General features: G+C 43.6%; 1 protein-coding gene across 1 annotated transcript in view; it reads right to left on the bottom strand.

Moving 5' to 3' along the window:
• BCO1 (beta-carotene oxygenase 1) overlaps window positions 1–20,470 on the bottom strand; it is a 65,261-nt gene extending 44,791 nt beyond the window's left edge. Inside the window, exon 1 of the mRNA XM_077455028.1 lies at window positions 20,305–20,470. Within this exon, the coding sequence (XP_077311154.1) occupies window positions 20,305–20,410 (106 nt within the window). The 5' untranslated portion in view covers window positions 20,411–20,470. The remainder of the gene's footprint in view (window positions 1–20,304) is intronic.
• Between the last annotated feature and the right edge of the window lie 1,975 nt (window positions 20,471–22,445).

The following is a 22,445-nucleotide window of genomic DNA, read 5'->3' as shown; positions in this document are numbered from 1 at the left end:
AAATTGGTGGATATTATTTGGTCTTTGTGAAAGTTATAGAGTCCACAAGCTATGGTGCCAATATCTGAAAATTGATCACACCTGAAGTACTGACGGCCTATTTCCTTTTTTTTTTTTTTTCCACAAAATTGTCATATTATCAGGTTATTTCACACACACAGCATATGCATACCAAAAGACCCTGGAGAATACAATGGTGGTCGTTGCAAATTTTTATCTCACACGGTATTTGCACAGCAATTTTTCAAACGCGTTTTTGGGGGGGAAAAAACTGTTTTGTGCTTAAAAAACAAACAAAAAAAACAGTAAAGTTAGCCCAATGTTTGCATAAAGTGAAAGATGAAGTTATGCTGAGTAAATAGATATCAAACATGTCACTCTTCAAAATTGCACATGCCTGTGGAATGGCGCCAAACGTCGCTACTTAAAAAATCCCCATAGGCGACGCTTAAATTTTTTTTTACTGGTTACATGTTTTGAGTTGCAGAGGAGGTCTAGGACTAGAATTATTGCTCTCGCTCTAACGTTCTCGGCGATACCTCACATGTGTGGTTTGAACACCGTTTTCATATGTGGGCGGGGCTTACGCATGCGTTCGCTTCTGCATGCGAGCACATGGGGACATGGGCGCTTTAAAAAAAAATTTTTTTCTTTATTGTTCATTTTACTTTATTTATTTTAGTTTGACATTTTTTTCCCCAAAAATATATTTTTGATCACTTTTATTCCTATTACAAGGAATGTAAACATCCCTTGTAATAGGAATATGGGGTGACAGGTCCTCTTTACAGTGAAATCTGGGGGTCAATATGACCCCACATCTCACCTCTAGGCTGGGAAGCCTGAAATAAAAAATAAAAAAAAGATTCTGGCTTTGATCGTACTGGCGAGCTGGTAGAAGCACCGGAGGGTGGTGAGGGGTGGGGGGCGTCTATGGCTGGGTATTTCAGGGTATCACCGAGTATGGCTGGGTATCTCCGAGTATGGCTGGGTATGGCAATTTATGGCAGGGTATTGCAGAGTATTGGCGGGGTATTGGCGGGGTACTACAGAGTAATAGCAGGGTACTGCAGAGTATTGGGGGGTACTCCAGAGTAATGGCAGGGTACTGCAGAGTAATGGGGGTTACTGCAGAGTAATGGGGGTACTGCAGAGTAATGGCAGGGTACTCCAGAGCAATGGCAGGGTACTGCACTGCAGAGTAATGGCGGGGTACTGCAGAGTAATGGCGGGTACTGCAGAGTATTGGGGGGTACTGCAGAGTAATGGGGGGTACTGCAGAGTAATGGCAGGGTACTGCAGAGTAATGGCAGGGTACTGCACTGCAGAGTAATGGCGGGGTACTGCAGAGTAATGGCGGGGTACTGCAGAGTAATGGCAGGGTACTGCAGAGTATGCACTGGTATTGCAGAGTATTGGCAGGGAATTGAGGGGTTAAATTCGGTGAGCAGCGATGTGGGCACTGCAGATGCAGCCCACATCGCTGCTGACACCGATCTCTTTCCCCTCCGCTGTACCGATCGGTACAGAGAGGGGAGGGAGGAACCGGCGTCATAACATGACGCCGGTTTGTTTACCACGTGATCACTCCGTCATTTTACCGTGATTTGACCATTTTACCCATGGACCCGGCGGTCACGGATGCTCTCGAGTGCGCGCCCCAGGGGGCGCGCGAGAGCAGAATTCTGGGAGGCCGTTAATTAACGGCCTCTCAGAGTTAAACAACCGCCCTGAAGCCGTTAATCGGCAATGGGCAGTTGTTAAGTGGTTAAAGCTAGATCACTAGCTATATAGGTGAGGTGAATATAGTGGTGTATACTGCAGTCAGGGCACAGACAACAACCACTACACAGCAGCAAGATAGGAAATCAGCCAAAAACGATCGGTGTGTACTGTGTTGAAGGTACACAGAACACCCACTGCTTCAGATGCTAACACACTACACGAGGCCGCCTCAAAGGCGGCCTTATATAGTGTGGGGCGTGCACTACACAGCCTGAGCTATGATTGGCCACAGGCAGGATGCCTGTGGCCAATCATGGCTCTCCTCGCTGCTGGCGCTACGATTGGCCAAGCATGCGGGGTCACAGTGCATGCTTGGCCAATCATGAGCCAGCAATGCACTGCGCCACCGCAGTGCATTGTGGTCCGCGCGCGCGCCACTCGAATTTTGATGCGAACGGCCCAAACGTTCGGAATTCGCCGAACGGCCGAACAGCCAATGTTCGAGTCGAACGTACGTTCGACTCGAACACGAAGCTCATCCCTACTTCTGTGATTCTGACATAGAAACTTTTTTGATACTATTAGGGCCATATATAAGGAGGCAACACCAGTCCTCCTGTATGGGGGACTGGGTCAGCAGGGGGGCCCAGGCAGCAGGATGAATTGGATGTGGGCAGAGAGGCTGATCAGTGCGGCAGGGGGGCATTTACTGGAACCATTTTCCTGTATGGCTCTCTCCAGAGCAGCTGAGAGCTGGCTTTGTCTCCTTCCCCTCCTATTGGCTTTCAGCCAGCTGCTGTAGAGAGAGCCATACAAAGGATAGGTTCCAGTAATTGCCCCCCCCCCCCCACCCCACACCAATTACCCTCCCTGTTCACCATATGTATCCCCCTGCTGCTGCAAGCACACAATAGGCTCCTTCAAGATTGAGAGTGGGGGAAGGGTCAGTTATATATGTCATATTTACCAGCCCCTTTCTTTCCTGAATAAACACAATGAGTGATCGGTATCAGTATCACTCACTGTATGAGGTATTGCTCACTGTGTTCATTTATAAGTGAAGTATTGGCTATATATGGCCCCATGTCAGGTTGTCTGTATGAAGCCCCGTGGTTTCTAACAGCAGCCCTGGATACTACTACTGCACATGTCAAATAGTGATTTTAATAAGGTGGGAGTGCTTATGAGTGGAGGGAAATATACAGTACTTGCATAATGTGAGCGTAAGAGTATTGTTTTATTTTGTTTTTCTTTTCTTCCTAATATGCATGACTAAAATGACAAGAAAACAGAAAAACTTAAGTTTTAACTGTGATTTTGCCGCAATTTTTACAGCGTTTTTTTGCTGTGATTTTGCCACAATTTTGTACAGGTCAAACAGTCACCAGTGTAAAAAGCATAAAAACGCCTGTAATCTGCCTAAAAAGAAGCTCATGTACTTTTTTGAGCTTCACACTTTTTGCTTCAGGTGCAAAACACTCAGATATGAACAGGTGCCATTGAAATGAATGGGGTTTTGCTTGTTGGGCATTTTTCGGGTGTTTTTTTGGGCGTTTTACGAGCTGAAACCACTCAGGTGTGAATGCAGCCTAATGCCGCGTACACACGACCGTTTTTTCCATTAGAATAAACTGACGGTCTTTCCAACGGAGTTCCGCTGAAACTGACTTACCTACACACGATCACACCAGAGTCTGTTAGTTTAGAACGTGATGACGTATGAAAACTAGACTAGAAAAACGGAAGTTCAATAGCCAGTAGCCAATAGATGCCCTTGCGTCATTTTTGGTCTGTCGGAATAGCATGTAGATGAACGGTATTCCCGATAGGAATTGATTTCATCGGAAAGATTTAAAACAAGTTCTATTTGTAGGTCCGTCAGAATAAAAAAAAAAAAAAAAAAAGATGAAGCCCACACACGATCGTAATATCCGATGAATTGATTCTGTCAGACCTTTTCTGATGAAAAGTCCGGTCGTGTGTACACGGCATGAGAGTTGACTTACCAAGATGCACTTGCAACTCTTTTGTGCAAGCCCACCACCTCAATTACAATACCATAGGCACTGCCTAGACCTGTTCATAACCTTGTTTTTTTATTTTTTTATTTATGAGCTCATAAGCTCCCCTGAACCAGACGGGTCTTTTTTTTTATTAAAATCCATCGATTGGGCTCCATTCACACTGGTACAGAGTGCAACTTTGGTGCAACTTTGATGCAACTTTGGATTGGTGCAACTTGGATATGACTTTGACCAGTAATAATGGACAACTGTTGCATTGTATAACATTCAGGTACGACTTTCATGCAACTTTTGAGGATTAACATTGCATTGAAGTCTATGGTCCTCAAGTTGTATGAAAGTTGTACCAAAGTAGTGCGTGAACTACTTTGAAGTCGCTGCAACTTTAATTTGTGTATATATGAATGGTTAGCATTGGAAAACATGGGGAACGACTTATACAACTTTGATGTCCAAAATTGCATGTTAAGTCGCACAAATGAATGAAGCCTCAATGGCCTGAGGTGCCTGACTGTCTGATTTCTGGCTTTGCCTACATTTATAGCCTTGACCCTTCCAATGTGGAGTTGTATAGTTTTGTATCTTTTGTACCCTTACATTTTTAATAAAAATTTATTGAAACAGAAAATGTATGAGAGTATTTTATAAGTAATGTAGGATTTACATAGTTACAAGTCCTAAGAGATAGTAACATAACTATTAGTATACACTCATACTATTAAGGTCTCTGGTGATGTCAAAAAGAGGCACAGTGGTCCTCCAGATCAGGGGCTGGGCATGTGGCTAAAATCTCTATCTTGTAAGAAAAAAAAGTAGTTGTTAGAAAGCGTAATGTCGTGTACACATGGTCAGATTTTCTGACTGAAATTTTTCGATGGGAGCAGTAACTATGCTGTATTACTTTGCTGTTCATATTCACTTAGTCACTAGGAGATTCGTTTTCTGTATTCTTCAAAAAACCTGGTTAATCTTGTTGTTCTCTAGCTCCACCTTCTGTTCATGTCCCCAATTCAGCTAGGGATTTTGCAGCTATGGTGGCAACTCTGCACATGCTCAGTTTTCAGTGAGTTTCTATGCTGAGCATTTCCTCCCTATCACATCTGAGTAGCCCTTGTGACTATAGAGCCACGCGTGTGGGCGTATACACAGTGGAAAATGACAGCTCACTCCCTCCCTCCTCCTCCATGCCCACTAACCAGCTGAGCACAATGGGAGCAGGATCATTGGAGGCTTTACCTCCCTCTTATTCTTTGACACAGGTTAGCCGGGGTGGGGGGGGGGGGGATTACACAGCCTGTGACTGGCAGGAATCCACCCACACCATGTTATTGCCAAAAAATAATAAAGATTTGTTTTTAAATAAATATTTGTATGATAATTTAAAACAGTTTATTGATATTATTTATTTATTTTTACTCTGTATTCTAAAGGCTGTTTTTTTTGTTGAACATGTGACCAGCAGCAGAAGATTAAAATCTCCTCCTGCTTATGTGTCCCTGCAGACGGGCTGGGAAAGATCTGGCTCGTGTGATAACTGTACATCCATTAGAAAAAAAGGTACTTAGATTTTTTCTTTTTTTTTAAATTAAAATAATTACACTGCAATCATCCATATACAGAAATAAAAGGGAAAATGTAAATTAAACAGTGTGTGTTTAGTATCACTTTAACCGCTTGCCGACCGCCGCACACACACATACATTGGCAGAATGGCACAGGCAGGCAAATGGGCTTACAGATACGTCCCTTTAAATTTGCTGCCTTTCAGGCAGCACGCGTGGCAGGAGCGTGCCCGCGGATCCAGTGAACTTGATATTCGCTGGTGGCCCACGATTGCGGTGTGGAGAGGTAGAACGGGGAGTTGCCTAAAACAAGACATTTCCCCATTCTGCATTGTGTCATGACAGAGGTCTACTGCTCCATGTCATCAGGAGCAGTGATCGCTGTCATGTCCTAGGTAGCCTAACCCCCCCCCCCCACAGTTAGAATCACTCTCTAGGACACACTTAACCCCTCGATCGCCCCCTAGTATTTAATCCCTTCCCTGCTAGTGTCATTTACACAGTAATCAGTGCATTTTTATAGCACTGATCGCTGTATAAATGACAATGGTCCCAAAATAGTGTCAAAAGTGTCCGTTGTGTCCGCCATAATGCCGCAGTCACGAAAAATCGCAGATCACTGCCATTACTAATAAAAAAAATAAAAATAAAAATGCCATAAAACTATCCCCTATTTTGTAGACACTATAACTTTTGCGCAAACCAATCAATAAACGCTTATTGCGATTTTTTTTTTACCAAAATATGTAGAAGAATACGTATCGGCCAAACTGAGGAAAAAATTTTTTTTCTTACTTAAAAGAAGATTGTTTAAAAAGAAATCAAAGGAAATACCAGCAGAGCTGTTATTCCTAATTAGTAGCCGGTGTCCTCGCAGCTTTTGGGTTCTATGAAAGAGAAGGACGCCTGATTAGTAAATTGTGCAATGAGGTGAAATTAGAGGTCATAATGTCATGCTCCAGAGATTAGAGACAGAATCCTTCCTCTTTGTTCCATGAATTCCCACATTTTATACGCTCCAATTTCTCCATTTATAAAGCTACAGATGTAAGTTGGATGTGTATGTCACATTAGGTATATACAGTGCCTTGCGAAAGTATTCAGCCCCCTTGAACATTTCAACCTTTTGCCACATTTCAGGCTTCAAACATAAAGATATAACATTTTTATTTTTTGTGAAGAATCACCAACAAGTGGGACACAATTGTGAAGTGGAACGAAATCTATTGGATATTTTAAACTTTTTTAGCAAATAAAAAACTGAAAAGTGGTGCGTGCAAAATTATTCGGCCCCCTTACTTTCAGTGCAGCAAACTCACTCCAGAAGTTCAGCGAGGATCTCTGAATGATCCAATGTTGTCCTAAATGTCTGATGGTGATAAATAGAATCCACCTGTGTGTAATCAAGTCTCTGTATAAATGCACCTGCTCTGTGATAGTCTCAGGGTTCTGTTGAAAGCGCAGAGAGCATCATGAAGACCAAGAAACACACCAGGCAGGTCCGTAATACTGTTGTGGAGAAGTTTAAAGCCGGATTTGGATACAAAAAGATTTCCAAAGCTTTAAACATCCCAAGGAGCACTGTGCAAGCAATCATTTTTTAATGGAAGGAGTATCAGACCACTGCAAATCTACCAAGACCTGGCCGTCCCTCTAAACTTTCAGCTCAGACAAGGAGAAGACTGATCAGAGATGCAGCCAAGAGGCCCATGATCACTCTGGATGAACTGCAGAGAACTACAGCTGAGGTGGGAGAGTCTGTCCATAGGACAACAATCAGTCGTACACTGCACAAATCTGGCCTTTATGGAAGAGTGGCAAGAAGAAAGCCATTTCTCAAAGATATCCATAAAAAGTCTTGTCTAAAGTTTGCCACAAGCCACCTGGGAGACACACCAAACATGTGGAAGAAGGTGCTCTGGTCAGATGAAACCAAAATCTAACTTTTTGCCCACAATGCAAAACGATATGTTTGGCGTAAAAGCAACACAGCTCATCACCCTCAACACACCATCCCCACTGTCAAACATGGTGGTGGCAGCATCATGGTTTGGGCCTGCTTTTCTTCAGCAGGGACAGGGAAGATGGTTAAAATTGAGGGGAAGATGGATGCAGCCAAATACAGGACCATTCTGGATGAAAACCTGTTGGAGTCTGAAAAAGACCTGAAACTGGGACGGAGATTTATCTTCCAACAAGACAATGATCCCAAACATACAGCAAAATCTACAAAGGAATGGTTCACAAATAAACGTATCCAGGTGTTAGAATGGCCAAGTCAAAGTCCAGACCTGAATCCAATCGAGAATCTGTGGAAAGAGCTGAAAACTGCTGTTCACAAACGCTCTCCATCCAACCTCACTGAGCTCGAGCTGTTTTGCAAGGAAGAATGGGCAAGAATTTCAGTCTCTCGATGTGCAAAACTGATAGAGACATACCCCAAGCGACTTGCAGCTGTAATCGCAGCAAAAGGTGGCTCTACAAAGTATTAACGCAAGGGGGGCGAATAATTTTGCACGCCCCACTTTTCATTTTTTTTATTAGTTAAAAAAGTTTCAAAAATCCAATAGATTTCGTTCCACTTCACAATTGTGTCCCACTTGTTGGTGATTCTTCACAAAAAATAAAAATGTTATATCTTTATGTTTGAAGCCTGAAATGTGGCAAAAGGTTGAAAAGTTCAAGGGGGCCGAATACTTTCGCAAGGCACTGTAAGGGATGCACTTTAGTTGTGTAACTGGCAACATTTTGAAATTATCTCCAATAATGATTTGCTGGGTGGGCAATTAATTTTCCTAAGGGGCCGCATAAGAAACTAGGACCATTGTGGGGTTCAATCTTAATTCTGCTCAATATTACTTCTGGACCTAGTAAGGTCCATAAGTATGTAAACTTATAGAAAATAAACACCTGATGTTAGGAACAATAGGTACAAAATAGGTTGTGAAATAGATGTCTTTGAACTAAATTAGGGGCCGGGAACAGTTGTTGGCACAGGTAACAGGTAAAGAAGAACAGATTTCTCACACCTGGAATGCTTGGCCCATGTTTCGTTATTCATCTGAGTTTCTGGTCTCCACCTTCTGCTCCTACACTCTCCTTTCTCTTTTTTCTGTTTCTCTTCACTGATTCTCATTCTCTGTTAAGTGAGTGTAATGTGGACAACACACATGTACCGGAGATGTACACTATGTTACCAAAAGAATTGGGACACTTGCCTTTACCTTTGCCTTTGAGTTGGCCCACCCTTTGCAGCTATAACAGCTTAATCTCTTCTGGGAAGGCTGTCCACAAGGTTCAGGAATGTGTCTATGGGAATGTTTGACCATCCTTCCAGAAGCGCATTTGTGAGGTCAGCCACTGATATGGATGAGAAGGCCTGGCTTGCAAGTCTCTGCAATTCATCCCAAAGGTGTTCTATCGGTGTTGAGGTCAGGACTCTGTGCAGGCCAGTCAAGTTCCTCCACCCCAAACTTGCTCATCCATGTCTTTATGGACCTTGCTTTGTGCACTGGTGTACAGTCATGTTGGAACAAGAAGGGGCCATCCCCAAACTGTTCCCACAAAGTTGGATGCATGAAATTGTCCAAAATGTCTTGGTATGCTGACGCCTTAAGAATTCCCTTCACTGGAACGAAGGATCCAGGTCCAACCCCTGAAAAATGATTTGGACCAGTGGACAAAGCAGGGTCCATAAAGACCTTGACTATTTGTTGCCAGCAGTTGTGTTTATCATCACTAGTTACACCAGTGCGTTTTCTATTTTTGTTTGTTTTATTACACATGTAGATGTGTTCCCCAACACAATTTTGGAATACATGATTATCCGAATTGTAATTATCTTACCTGATTCTAACAGTCATTGATGCATATCCTTTCTGTACACTAGCCTAGTACTGTACTCCTTTGGTATACAAAAAGTGTAAAATATCATCACTTCCAACATCAAAAACAAGGGTTTTAGTTCTCATCTTAGAATATGGGGAACAGTTACACAAATCATTCCTTTATGCTTGTGAAGCTATCAGTACATCCAGAACCCCTGGTGTATAGAAAAGATCCAGGAAATAGATTAGTGATATTTGGGGCTAGGCAGTGGCGTTGCTAGGGGGTGGCTTATGGGGCTATAGCCCGAATCTGGGGCCCATAGACCCGGGTCCAGTACCAGTCCTACCATGGGTCCCAATGGACCCAGGCGGCAATTTGAGAGATAGCACTACCTGCACGATTCGCACCGAGTGCAGATTCAGTAGTGGTGTTGCCGGCTGCCTGACACAGCACTGTCCCGCACAGCCACGGCACTCTCACTGAGTCGGCAATCGAGCCCGAAGATCAGTGTGAAAGTGTGTCTCCTCCCTTGCTCCACCCATATGATAGAGCCGGGAGGAATTTTCTCACACGGACTCCTGAGCAGGGGTGGTGCCAGGTGAGTGCAGGCCATGCAGGAGGGAGGAGGGGGAGGGGAGAAACTCTATACTACCCTAGTTTGTCTGTATACCCTAGCCTGTCACCGCTGTTCCACCCTCACTGTGCCACTTTGGGCAGCAGAGAGATTGCATCATCTCTCACTGCCTGTCCTCTCTCTGGGACCCAGTCAATGCATATGTGCTGCATCTGGTGGCAGGTGACACAGCAAGTGACAATCCGCATTTGGTGGCAGGGAACAATTTGCATTTGGTGGCAGGTGACAATACAAGCTGCATCTTGTGACAAGCTCTCTGGGAACCCTGATGTAAGGGAGGGCTCTCTGGGAACCCTGATGTAAGGGAGGGCTCTCTGGGGACCCTGATGTAAGGGAGGGCTCTCTGGGGACCTTGATGTAAGGGGGTGGGGCTCTCTGGGGACCATGATGTAAGGGAGGGCTCTCTGGGGACCTTGATGTAATGATAGTATATGATACATATATTACACACACACGTATATTATATACATGCGTATGCCCGCCCAATTGTATGACTTTCTTTACTTCGCTTCTATGGGCTCTAGCCCCAGATCTTTTGTAGACCTAGCAACGCCCCTGGGGCTAGGTGTAGATAACTGCCAACATCCGAAGAACAATACATATGGAGTGCACCAAAGTGCAGCGGGAAATTGACCCCCTTGGAATTTAACGGCAGAAAATGTAGGTGAATGCGTAAATGCGTAAAAGGCAACAGCGCATGCCACTTCTTCTATATTATACTGTAAATTGCCCTCCCAATGATGGAGTAATCCAGACAGGAGGTCTTTACTTGCTTGCTTGGGAGCTGACATCACTGGGTAGTAACATTTATAGGTAAAGTTGATCCAGGGAAAATCCGATTGCCTCTCTGGGATCAGGAAGGAATTTTTCCCCTGCTGTAGCAAATTGGGCCATGCTTTTCTGTTTTTTTTTCGCCTTCCTCTGGATCAACTGTGGGTATAGGATTGGGTATAATGGATTATATGATATTTTTAATTTTATTTTTTTATTTGTTTATGGTTGAACTGGATGGACTTGTGTCTTTTTTCAACCTAACTATGTAACTATGTAACTGACGGCAATGGTAAAATAAGCATAATATTCAATATGATGAATGACTTTATGCAAGAACACTGTAAAAATTATTGTAGATCTGGTGTTAACAATCCAAGAGAAAACATTCAAGACACATGAGTTGTTTCTGATGAAATATTTCGGGTCTTAGTAATGTCTGGATTTTGTCTCTGCTTCATGAATGAAGCATTACCATTATGTTTGATGATAGTGCTTGTGACAATGAAGCGTCATTCATTCCCTGCTCTGTCGATGAGATTGTTAACTGACACAATCGGCCCAAAATACAGATAGCCACTAGAGGGAGCATTTATTTATCTGTTTGTGTAATAATAGTAAAGATATGGAACAGCAAGCAGGCAAAAATTGTTATGGTCTCACTAAAAAATAAATTAAATTAAAATAAAATTAAATATAAAAAAAAATAAAAAAAATTAATTAAAAATACTGAACTGTAATGGAGTTGTTTAAAGTGGAACAAAAGTTAAAATCGAAAAAAATGAACAGACAGGGTCTTTTTTTGCAGACGAGACATGCAATGTCTCTCTCTTCTGCAATAAAGTACACTTACCTGCCTATTTGCAATCTTCTGCAGAATCTGTACACTAAGCTGAGCTGCTCAGTTTCCATTCTGGCACACTGCCAGTGACAGTCATCCCCCATTGGCCAATCAAAACAGCTAAAGACCAGCCCCTGTAAGAACCCAGAAGATGCAGATGTCTTGCCAAAAATGGTCCCCCGGCGGACAAAGCCCCCCCCTGTACTGCGCAGGCACAGCGCTTGCGCAGTACGAATGACTACGGACCCGCCGAAAGTCTCTGAAGATAAACAGCTGATTGTCAGCTCTACACGGCGCCACAGAGTCCAGGTTCAAGCCCCACCATCCAAGTGGACATAGAGTTTGAATATAAATATGCCGAGCGATGTGAGGCCGTGCCCGAAGCGTGGCGAGCGAAGCGAAGTTGTGTCTTCCAACAGTGTTGGACTTGGAACGCAGGCGCAGGCTCCGTGTACAGCTGACTCACAGGTGTTCAGCTTTGGCTATTTTCGGCGGTTCCGTTGTGGTTCGTACTGCGCAAGCGCTGCTCCTGCGCAGTACAGGGGGTCATCATCCGCCGGGGTGACCTTTCTCGGCAGAACTGCCCCTGTGTTCCAACACTGTTGTAAGAGACCTCTTTGTAGCAAGGCCGCTCGCCACTCTTCGGGCACGTCTAACTCTATGTCCACTTGGATGGTGGAGCTTGAATCTCTCAGTGCGCAAGCACCGCGTAGAGCTGATGATCAGCTGTTCATTTTTGGAGACTCCGTAGTCGTTCGTACTGCACAAGCGCTGTGCCTGCGCAGTACAGGGGGGTCATTATCTGCCAGGGGACCTTTTTCGGCAAGACACCGTTGTGCCTTTAGTTCCACTTTCAAACCCCAACTTTCAATTTAAATCATCTAAGTGCGGGTGCATTAAAGGTGTTCAAAGTACTACATTACATTTTCTTTAGAAAGCAGCCACAGCCTCAGTAGAATTGCCTGTTCCCTGCCAGCATGATTCAGAGAAGGACCTCTTGCTCTCAGTGTAGAAGTAGTGGTCTTTCTGTAGACATCATAGTTCAGGACCAGCCCAATAAAAGCATCACTTATTGGGCCATCAATCACCACCAAAAAATTATCTTTTACTTGTCCGATTTTACTAAAATGCTGCAAATCTGATTGTTACACATGGTTGTACACCAGTGGTCTTTTAAATGGTGTCATAAAATGCTTCTATCTGTGTATTATGTATGCATATGTAGTATTAAGCAAGCAATCATTTTTGCAATTTTCTTTCCTTCAACTAGGGGTTGAAGAAAAGAAAATCACTTAATGGGGGAATCACTTAATTCCCCTATCAACACGATAAATGTTGATGGGGGAATCCCTCCCACCGCGCTAGGAGTTATTGCACAAAAAAACAAACAAAAAAAACAAAACAAAGGGCTGGTTGTACTAAAGTTGATCGACTGCCCATAGATGGATTGGAATTCAGCCGGTCCCAGCTGAACAAAGTCTTGCGATGTCAAGTGATCAGATAAGGTTGTAATCTTTGGCGTTTGTATTCCCAGCACAGTCACACCACAATTGGCAATATTACACAAATTTTAACGATTTCATGCTGCATTTGTATAGACCAGGAATATGCAATTAACGGACCTCCAGCTGTTGCAAAACTACAAGTGCCTCTGCCTCTGGGTGTCATGCTTGTGGCTGTCAAGAGTCTTGCTATGCCTCATGGGACTTGTAGTTCTGCAACAGCTGGAGGTCTGCTAATTGCATATCCCTGGTATAGACCAACATAGGCTCAACACAAGGGTGCATAGAAAACAATTGTTTTCTATATGCCCTGATTGCACCGTAATGCTGCATTGAGGTAGGTTGTGGTGTGTTCTATGAAAATGCAGACATGCAGCATTTTTACACAACACACGGCCTTGCAGCATGTCACAACATACATTTTATGTCACTTCAATAAATAAATAAAAAAACTGAAAAATAAAATAGTGCAGTGCGTTTTTAAATTCGTATTGCTCCACTCCTCATTGCACCAACACAATGTACTGCAGCATGCACACATTATAGCTTGCATGTGCAGGTGTGCACAAACCCTTATGGTTATCTTTTATATTGGACATTTTCATTGCTCTGAGAAACGTGCAAAAAACTATTGCCACTAAATATATTTTCCATCCCCCTGATCTATAGTAAACTGAGAACTGACTGGTTACAAAAGGTTTCTGCTTTTTTTAAGTGGCTTAGTGGCTAGCACTTCTGCATTGCAGCACTAGGGTCCCCGGATCGCAATCCTGTCAGGACAATATCTGCAAGGGATTCATAGGTTTTCCTTGTGCTTGAGTGGGTTTGCCCCAGGTACCCCGGTTTCCTCCCACATTTCAAACACATGCTGGTAGGTAAGTTGGCCGTGGTATGCGTGCATGTATGTAACACTAGCCATACACTCAGTTTTTTTTTGGAGTTAAAACAATCTAACAGATTTCTCCATCCACATAAACAAGGTGGATCGAGGAATTCCCTAACTCCCCCCCCCCCCCAGGATATTGTATTCTGGCGGTGGGGTCCATTGTTGTCAGAATACACTGATCAGCGGCTGCAGTGTCATCACTGCACTTTGCATACCTCCCAATATTTAGGGAATGAGGGACACCTACTAACAAATGTATGTAGGCATAGGGCACGCCCCCTGCCACACCCCCTTAACCTCCCTGGCGGTATGATTAGTTCTGCTTTTAGGTGCTGAAAGCGGTACAATTATTTTGCATGGAAATTTGGCGTTTTATATTGTAGTCCTGTAATTCTTAGGAATAACTCTCTTAAATCTGTTCAAACCAGAGTCTAGCAGACATCCCGGGTATGATAAAGTTTATAATATAATAAATAATAATAAAAATTATTCAATAATGTAATCAAATCCAAAAACACTGAAATTTGCTCATTTGCAGAATTGTCGCTGTCATTAGATTTAGTGTTTGATGACGAATTTCCCCACAAATCGCTATCGCTCAATTCTGCAAGTGTTGCCGGCTGCCTGACACAGCGCTGTCCCGCACAGCCACGGCACTCTCACTGAGTCGGCAATCGGTGCTTCAGTGACAGCCAGAGCCCGAAGATCAGTGTGAAAGTGTGTCTCCTCCCTTGCTCCACCCATATGATAGAGCCGGGAGGAATTTTCTCACACGAGCTCCTGAGCAGGGGTGGCGCCAGGTGAGTGCAAGCCATGCAGGAGGGAGGAGGGCGAGGGGAGAAACTCTATACTACCCTAGTTTGTCTGTATACCCTAGCCCAGTGATGGCAAACCTTGGCACCCCAGATGTTTTGGAACTAAATTTTCCATGATGTTCAGCTACACTGCAGAGAGCATCAGCATCATGGGAAATGTAGTTTCAAAACATCTGGGGTGCCAAGGTTCGCCATCACTGCCCTAGCCTGTCACCGCTGTTCCACCCTCACTGTGCCACTGTGGGCAGCAGAGAGATTACATCATCTCTCACTGTCTGTCCTCTCTCTGGGACCCAGTCAATGCATATGTGCTGCATCTGGTGGCAGGTGACACAGCAAGTGACAATCCGCATTTGGTGGCAGGGAACAATCTGCATTTGGTGGCAGGCGACAAGACAAGCTGCATCTTGTGACAAGCTCTCTGGGAACCCTGATGTAAGGGGGAGGCTCTCTGGGGACCCTGATGTAAGGGAGGGCTCTCTGGGGACCCTGATGTATGGGAGGGCTCTCTGGGGACCTTGATGTAAGGGGGGGGGGGCTCTCTGGGGCCATAATGTAATGATAGTATATGATATATATTACACACACATATATATTATATACATGTGTATGCCCGCCCCAGCGTATGACTTTCTTTACTTCGCTGCTATGGGCTCTAGCCCCAGATCTTTTGTAGACCTAGCAACGCCCCTGGGGCTAGGTGTAGATAACTGCCAACATCCAAAGAACAATACATATGGAGTGCACCAAAGTGCAGCGGGAAATTGACCCCCTTGGAATTTAACGGCAGAAAATGTAGGTGAATACGTAAATGCGTAAAAGGCAACAGCGCATGCCACTTCTTGTATATTATACTGTAAGTTGTTATCTCCCAATGATGAAGTAATCCAGACAGGCGGTCTTTACTTGCTTGCTTGGGAGCTTACATCACCGGGTAGTAACATTTATAGGTAAAGTTGATCCAGGGAAAATCTGATTGCCTCTCTGGGATCAGGAAGGAATTTTTCCCCTGCTGTAGCAAATTGGGCCATGCTTTTCTGTTTTTTTTTCGCCTTCCTCTGGATCAACTGTGGGTATAGGATTGGGTATAATGGATTATATATTTTTAATTTTATTTTTTTATTTTTTTATGGTTGAACTGGATGGACTTGTGTCTTTTTTCAACCTATGTAACTATGTAACTGACGGCAATGGTACAATAAGCATAATATTCAATATGATGAATGACTTTATGCAAGAACACTGTAAAAATTATTGTAGATCTGGTGTTAACAATCCAAGAGAAAACATTCAAGATACATGAGTTGTTTCTGATGAAATATTTAGAGTCTTAGTAATGTCTGGATTTTGTCTCTGCTTGATGAATGAAGCATTACCATTATGTTTGATGATAGTGCTTGTGACAATGAAGCGTCATTCATTCCCTGCTCTGTCGATGAGATTGTTAACTGACACATTCGGCCCAAAATACAGATAGCCACTAGAGGGAGCATTTATTTATCTGTTTGTGTAATAATAGTAAAGATATGGAACAGCAAGCAGGCAAAAATTGTTATGGTCTCACAAAAAAAATTAATTAAATTAAAATTAAATAAAATTAAAAAAAATTACAAAAAAAAATTCAAAATACTGAACTGTAATGGAGTTGTTTAAAGTGGAACAAAAGTTAAAATCTAAAAAAACGAACAGACAGGGTCTTTTTTTGCAGACGAGACATGCAATGTCTCTCTCTTCTGCAATAAAGTACACTTACCTGCCTATTTGCAATCTTCTGCAGAATCTGTACACTAAGCTGAGCTGCTCAGTTTCCATTCTGGCACACTGCCAGTGACAGTCATCCCCCACTGGCCAATGAAAACAGCTAAAGATCAGCCCCTGTAAGAACCCAGGGAGAAGATGCCGATGTCTTGCCAAAAATGGTACCCCGGCGGATAATGTCCCCCCTGTACTGCGCAGGCAAAGCGCTTGCGCAGTACGAATGACTATGGAGCCGCCGAAAGTCTCTGAAGATGAACGGCTGATTGTCAGCTCTACACGGCGCCACAGAGTCCAGGTTCAAGCCCCACCATCCAAGTGGACATAGAGTTTGAATATAAATATGCCGAGCGATGTGAGGCCGTGCCCCGAAGCGTGGCAAGCGAAGCGAAGTTGTGTCTTCCAACAGTGTTGGACTTGGAACGCAGGCGCAGGCTCCGTGTACAGCTGACTCAAAGGTGTTCAGCTTCGGCTATTTTCGGCGGCTCCGTTGTGGTTCGTACTGCGCAAGCGCTGCGCCTGTGCAGTACAAGGGGTCATTATCCACCGGGGTGACCTTTCTCGGCACAACTGCCCCTGCGTTCCAACACTGTTGTAAGAGACCTCTTTGTAGCAAGGCCGCTCGCCACTCTTCGGGCACGTCTAACTCTATGTCCACTTGGATGGTGGAGCTTGAATCTCTCAGTGCGCAAGCACCGCGTAGAGCTGATGATCAGCTGTTCATTTTTGGAGACTCCGTAGTCGTTCGTACTGCACAAGCGCTGTGCCTGCGCAGTACAGGGGGGTCATTATCTGCCAGGGGACCTTTTTCGGCAAGACACCGTTGTGCCTTTAGTTCCACTTTCAAACCCCAACTTTCAATTTAAATCATCTAAGTTCGGGTGCATTAAAGGTGTTCAAAGTACTACATTACATTTTCTTTAGAAAGCAGCCACAGCCTCAGTAGAATTGCCTGTTCCCTGCCAGCATGATTCAGAGAAGGACCTCTTGCTCTCAGTGTAGAAGTAGTGGTCTTTCTGTAGACATCATAGTTCAGGACCAGCCCAATAAAAGCATCACTTTTTGGGCCATCAATCACCACCAAAAAATTATCTTTTACTTGTCCGATTTTACTAAAATGCTGCAAATCTGATTGTTACACATGGTTGTACACCAGTGGTCTTTTAAATGGTGTCATAAAATGCTTCTATCTGTGTATTATGTATGCATATGTAGTATTAAGCAAGCAATCATTTTTGCAATTTTCTTTCCTTCAACTAGGGGTTGAAGAAAAGAAAATCACTTAATGGGGGAATCACTTAATTCCCCTATCAACACAATAAATGTTGATGGGGGAATCCCTCCCACCGCGCTAGGAGTTATTGCACAAAAAAACAAACAAAAAAAACAAAACAAAGGGCTGGTTGTACTAAAGTTGATCGACTGCCCATAGATGGATTGGAATTCAGCCGGTCCCAGCTGAACAAAGTCTTGCGATGTCAAGTGATCAGATAAGGTTGTATTTGGCGTTTGTATTCCCAGCACAGTCACACCACAATTGGCAATATTACACAAATTTTAACGATTTCATGCTGCATTTGTATAGACCAGGAATATGCAATTAACGGACCTCCAGCTGTTGCAAAACTACAAGTGCCTCTGCCTCTGGGTGTCATGCTTGTGGCTGTCAGAGTCTTGCTATGCCTCATGGGACTTGTAGTTCTGCAACAGCTGGAGGTCTGCTAATTGCATATCCCTGGTATAGACCAAGATAGGCTCAACACAAGGGTGCATAGAAAACAATTGTTTTCTATATGCCCTGATTGCACCGTAATGCTGCATTGAGGTAGGTTGTGGTGTGTTCTATGAAAATGCAGACATGCAGCATTTTTACACAACACACGGCCTTGCAGCATGCCACAACATACACTTTATGTCACTTCAATAAATAAATAAAAAAACTGAAAAATAAAATAGTGCAGTGCGTTTTTAAATTTGTATTGCTCCACTCCTCATTGCACCAACACAATGTACTCCAGCATGCACACATTATAGCTTGCAGGTGCAGGTGTGCACAAACCCTTATGGTTATCTTTTATATTGGACATTTTCATTGCTCTGAGAAACGTGCAAAAAACTATTGCCACTAAATATATTTTCCATCCCCCTGATCTATAGTAAACTGAGAACTGACTGGTTACAAAAGGTTTCTGCTTTTTTTAAGTGGCTTAGTGGCTAGCACTTCTGCATTGCAGCACTAGGGTCCCCGGATCGTAACCTTGTCAGGACAATACCTGCAAGGGATTCATAGGTTTTCCTTGTGCTTGAGTGGGTTTGCCCCAGGTACCCTGGTTTCCTCCCACATTTCAAACACATGCTGGTAGGTAAGTTGGCCGTGGTATGCGTGCATGTATGTAACACTAGCCATACACTCAGTTTTTTTTTGGAGTTAAAACAATCTAACAGATTTCTCCATCCACATAAACAAGGTGGAAGGAGGAATTCCCTAACTCCCCCCCCCCCCCCCCCAGGATATTGTATTCTGGCGGTGGGGTCCATTGTTGTCAGAATACACTGATCAGCGGCTGCAGTGTCATCACTGCACTTTGCATACCTCCCAACATTTAGGGAATGAGGGACACCTACTAACAAATGTATGTAGGCATAGAGCACGCCCCTGCCACACCCCCTTAACCTCCCTGGCGGTATGATTAGTTCTGCTTTTAGGTGCTGAAAGCGGTACAATTATTTTGCATGGAAATTTGGCGTTTTATATTGTAGTCCTGCAATTCTTAGGAATAACTCTCCTAAATCTGTTCAAACCAGAGTCTAGCAGACATCCTGGGTATGATAACGTTTATAATATAATAAATAATAATAAAAATTATTCAATAATGTAATCAAATCCAAAAACACTGAAATTTGCTCATTTGCAGAATTGTCGCTGTCATTAGATTTAGTGTTTGATGACGAATTTCCCCACAAATCGCTATCGCTCAATTCTGCAAGTGATTATAATTTATTATCTCTGTTTTCTAGTTGGTCTAAAATCACTTTTGACATAAAGGGACACTTTTTGGTTGCTATGGGCAATCTCCAAATTCCAGGCAGAAAAAACAGCATTTATAATATAAAAGTGCATGCAGGGCACTGCACAGACCACTAGGGACAAAGGGGGTGTATAATTTTTTTATACAGTACTGTAATCTGTAAGATGTTTTTACTTTTTTGAATTTAGGAGATATTCCCCTCGGTATGCGCCGCTGACTGCAGCGGCGCATGCGCACAAGGGGATTCTTGGCCTGAAAATAGGGCAGTGGCCGACCGGCCGGAATGAAATCTCGGGAGTGCGCGGGAGTGACGATATCGCGGCTCCGGCCACTCACAGCGCCGGAGCCGCGATACCCGGAAGAAACGCTGAGGGAGCATGTCAGCTCCCTCGGCGTGGATCGGGCCAGATGTCGGGGCCTCGTTCTAAGGTAAGTATTTCATAATGAGCTAGTATGCGGTGCATACTAGCTCATTATGCCTTTTGCTTTGCAGGTTTAAAAATATAAAATAAAAATTTGCGGGTTTACTACCGCTTTAAATCCACGAGGACTTTTTTTTACCACTACTATTACTTTATATTGGCTTTTAAAATGTACAAATGCAGCAATTTAGAAATTGGATGAAAGGCTTAGCGCTGGGCAAAAACTTTTTGAAAGATAAAAAGTACATTTTATACACACCTATATGGATCTGACAAAAATGAGGGACAAATGAGGAGGAATGAGGGACAGAGGGACATTGTTCCAAATCAGGGACAGTTGGAAGGTATGCACTTTGCACTGCCATAATAAATAAACCTGATGGCAATTCAAGGTAGTGCAAACTATAGTATATAATTGAAAAATGATAAAAATAGAGATTAGAATATGTTGCGGTCCTGTCTTGCGTACAGCGAATGAGTCAGGCGGCACTAAAAAACAATAGGGCTTACCTTGCACTTCTGCTTTTATTGGCTCAGGGCACTCCTGGCGGTTTTTGGAGAAGAGGACTCCTACCACAGACTCCACAGACTCCACTGTGTTATCTGTGCTCGCCATGTTTGGTACACAGCCTCAGCTCTGCCTGCCTTCCACTTCTCCTCCTCCCGGCTTATTTATACAGATGTCTTGGTCAAAGTACAGCATGGCTGATAGTGTGTTTATAACTGCATAAATGACTGACCAGCCCCTTCACTCCCTCACTCTCCTCCTCCCTGTGTCAGGAACAAGGAGCTTATCTCTATCCTACAAGAAAAAGGTTCATGAAAACAAAGGCAGGGTTAACCTGTGCTGTACCAAATGTCATTACAATGATGTCATATGCGTGCGGTTACTAGACAGCGTCATGTGCTGGTTACCAGAGAGGATGTGAGGAAAATAAATATTTCAATGTTTACGTATAACTAGCACATTGCCAGTGTTACCCCAGCGCACAATCAGATGTCACAAAATATCACTAGAATCTAGGCCTAGCTACAAATCATAGGCCCCTATTGTAAAATACTGATGGGGCCCCCTGGCTAACTCTCTCTGTGGTAACAGGCAGCGACAGTATGGGGTTGATTTAGACGGCTTTCACACAGAGCCGCCCCGGGCGTTGCCGGTAAAGCAGCGCTATTTTTAGTGCCGCTTTACCGTTGTTTTAGCTGCGCTATTTGGCCAGTAGCGGGCGGTTATAAGCCCCCCCCCCCACTAGCAGGCGAAAAGGGGTTAAATCCGCCCGCAAAATGCCGCTGGATCGGTATCACAGCGCTGCCCTATTGGTTTCAATGGGGAGCAGCGGTGGAGGTGCGGTGAGTTCACCACTCCTTCACCGCTCCAAAGAAGCTGCTTGCAGGACTTTTTGTGATGCCCTACCAGTGCACACTGGAGTGAATGAAGCTGCTTTTTTCAGGCGCTATGCAGGCGCTAGTTTTAGCGCTGTATTGCATGAAAAATGCTGGCAGTGTGAAAGGGGTCTTACTAAAAGCAAATTAACTTTGCACTACAAGTGCACTGAAAGTGCACTTATAAGTGCACTTGTAAGTGCAGTCGCTGTAGATCTGAGGGGAAGCTCTGCTGATTTTTTCATCCAATCATGTGCAAGCAAAAATGCTGTTTTTTATTTTCCTTGCATGTCCTCTTCAGATCTACAGCGACTGCACTTCCAAGTGCACTTGTAGTGCAAAGTGGATTTACCTTTAGTAAATAACCCCCAATGCGTCATTGATTTTAACAGCATTCCTAAATGAAGGACAGGCGCCATAGTCAATAGACTACAAATTGTAGTTGTAGAAGCAATGGAATGATAACCAAAATATTTCACATTGTGACAGAGAAAAGTGACATTTACTGCACACAATTATTCCATAACCCTAAAAGTAAAATCTTTAAAAACTAGCTTCTTTCTTTGTCTTTCTTTTTTTTTTTGGTAGAACTTCAAACCTCCACTGTTCTTTAATCACCTGCCTACTGGGCACTTTCACTTTCTTCCTGCCCAGATTAGTTTTCAGCATTCAGTGCTGTTGCACTTTGAATGACAATTGTGCGGTCATGCAACACTGTACATATATGACATTTTTATCATTTTTTTAAGAGAGATAGAACTTTGTTTTGGTATTTAATCACCACCGGGGTTTTTATTTGTTGCTAAACAATCAAAAAAAAAAAGACCAAACCTTTTTCTTTGTTTCTGTTATAAAATTTTGTAAATAAGTAATGTTTTTTCTTCACTGATGTGAGGTGATGAGGCTTCACTGATAGGCTGCACTGATGAGGCTGCACTGATTGGCACATGTGAGGCTGCACTAATGGGCACTGATAAGGCTGCACTGCTGGGCACTGATAATATGTACTAATGGCCACTGATGGGCACTAATGAGGCTGCACTGATAAGGTGGCACTGATAGGCAGCACTGATGGGCACTGATAGGCAGCCAGCACTGATATGCTGCACTGATGGACACTGATTGGCACTGATGGGGCTGTACTGATGATCAGTGCCCTGCTTATCAGTGTAAATGGGCTCTGTCACAGGATAGCTGTTTATCGTCTTTCCTTTCCCCAGTGACAGGACTAAAGGCTGGGTCACACTGGAGCGATGTCAGAGATTGGT

This window comes from Lithobates pipiens, unplaced genomic scaffold (genome assembly GCF_037356315.1).
Source record: "Lithobates pipiens isolate NorthernLeopardFrog02 unplaced genomic scaffold, aLitPip1_a1.2 Scaffold_10, whole genome shotgun sequence".
NCBI lineage: Eukaryota > Metazoa > Chordata > Amphibia > Anura > Ranidae > Lithobates > Lithobates pipiens.
This window is presented reverse-complemented; position numbering and strand designations above follow the sequence as displayed.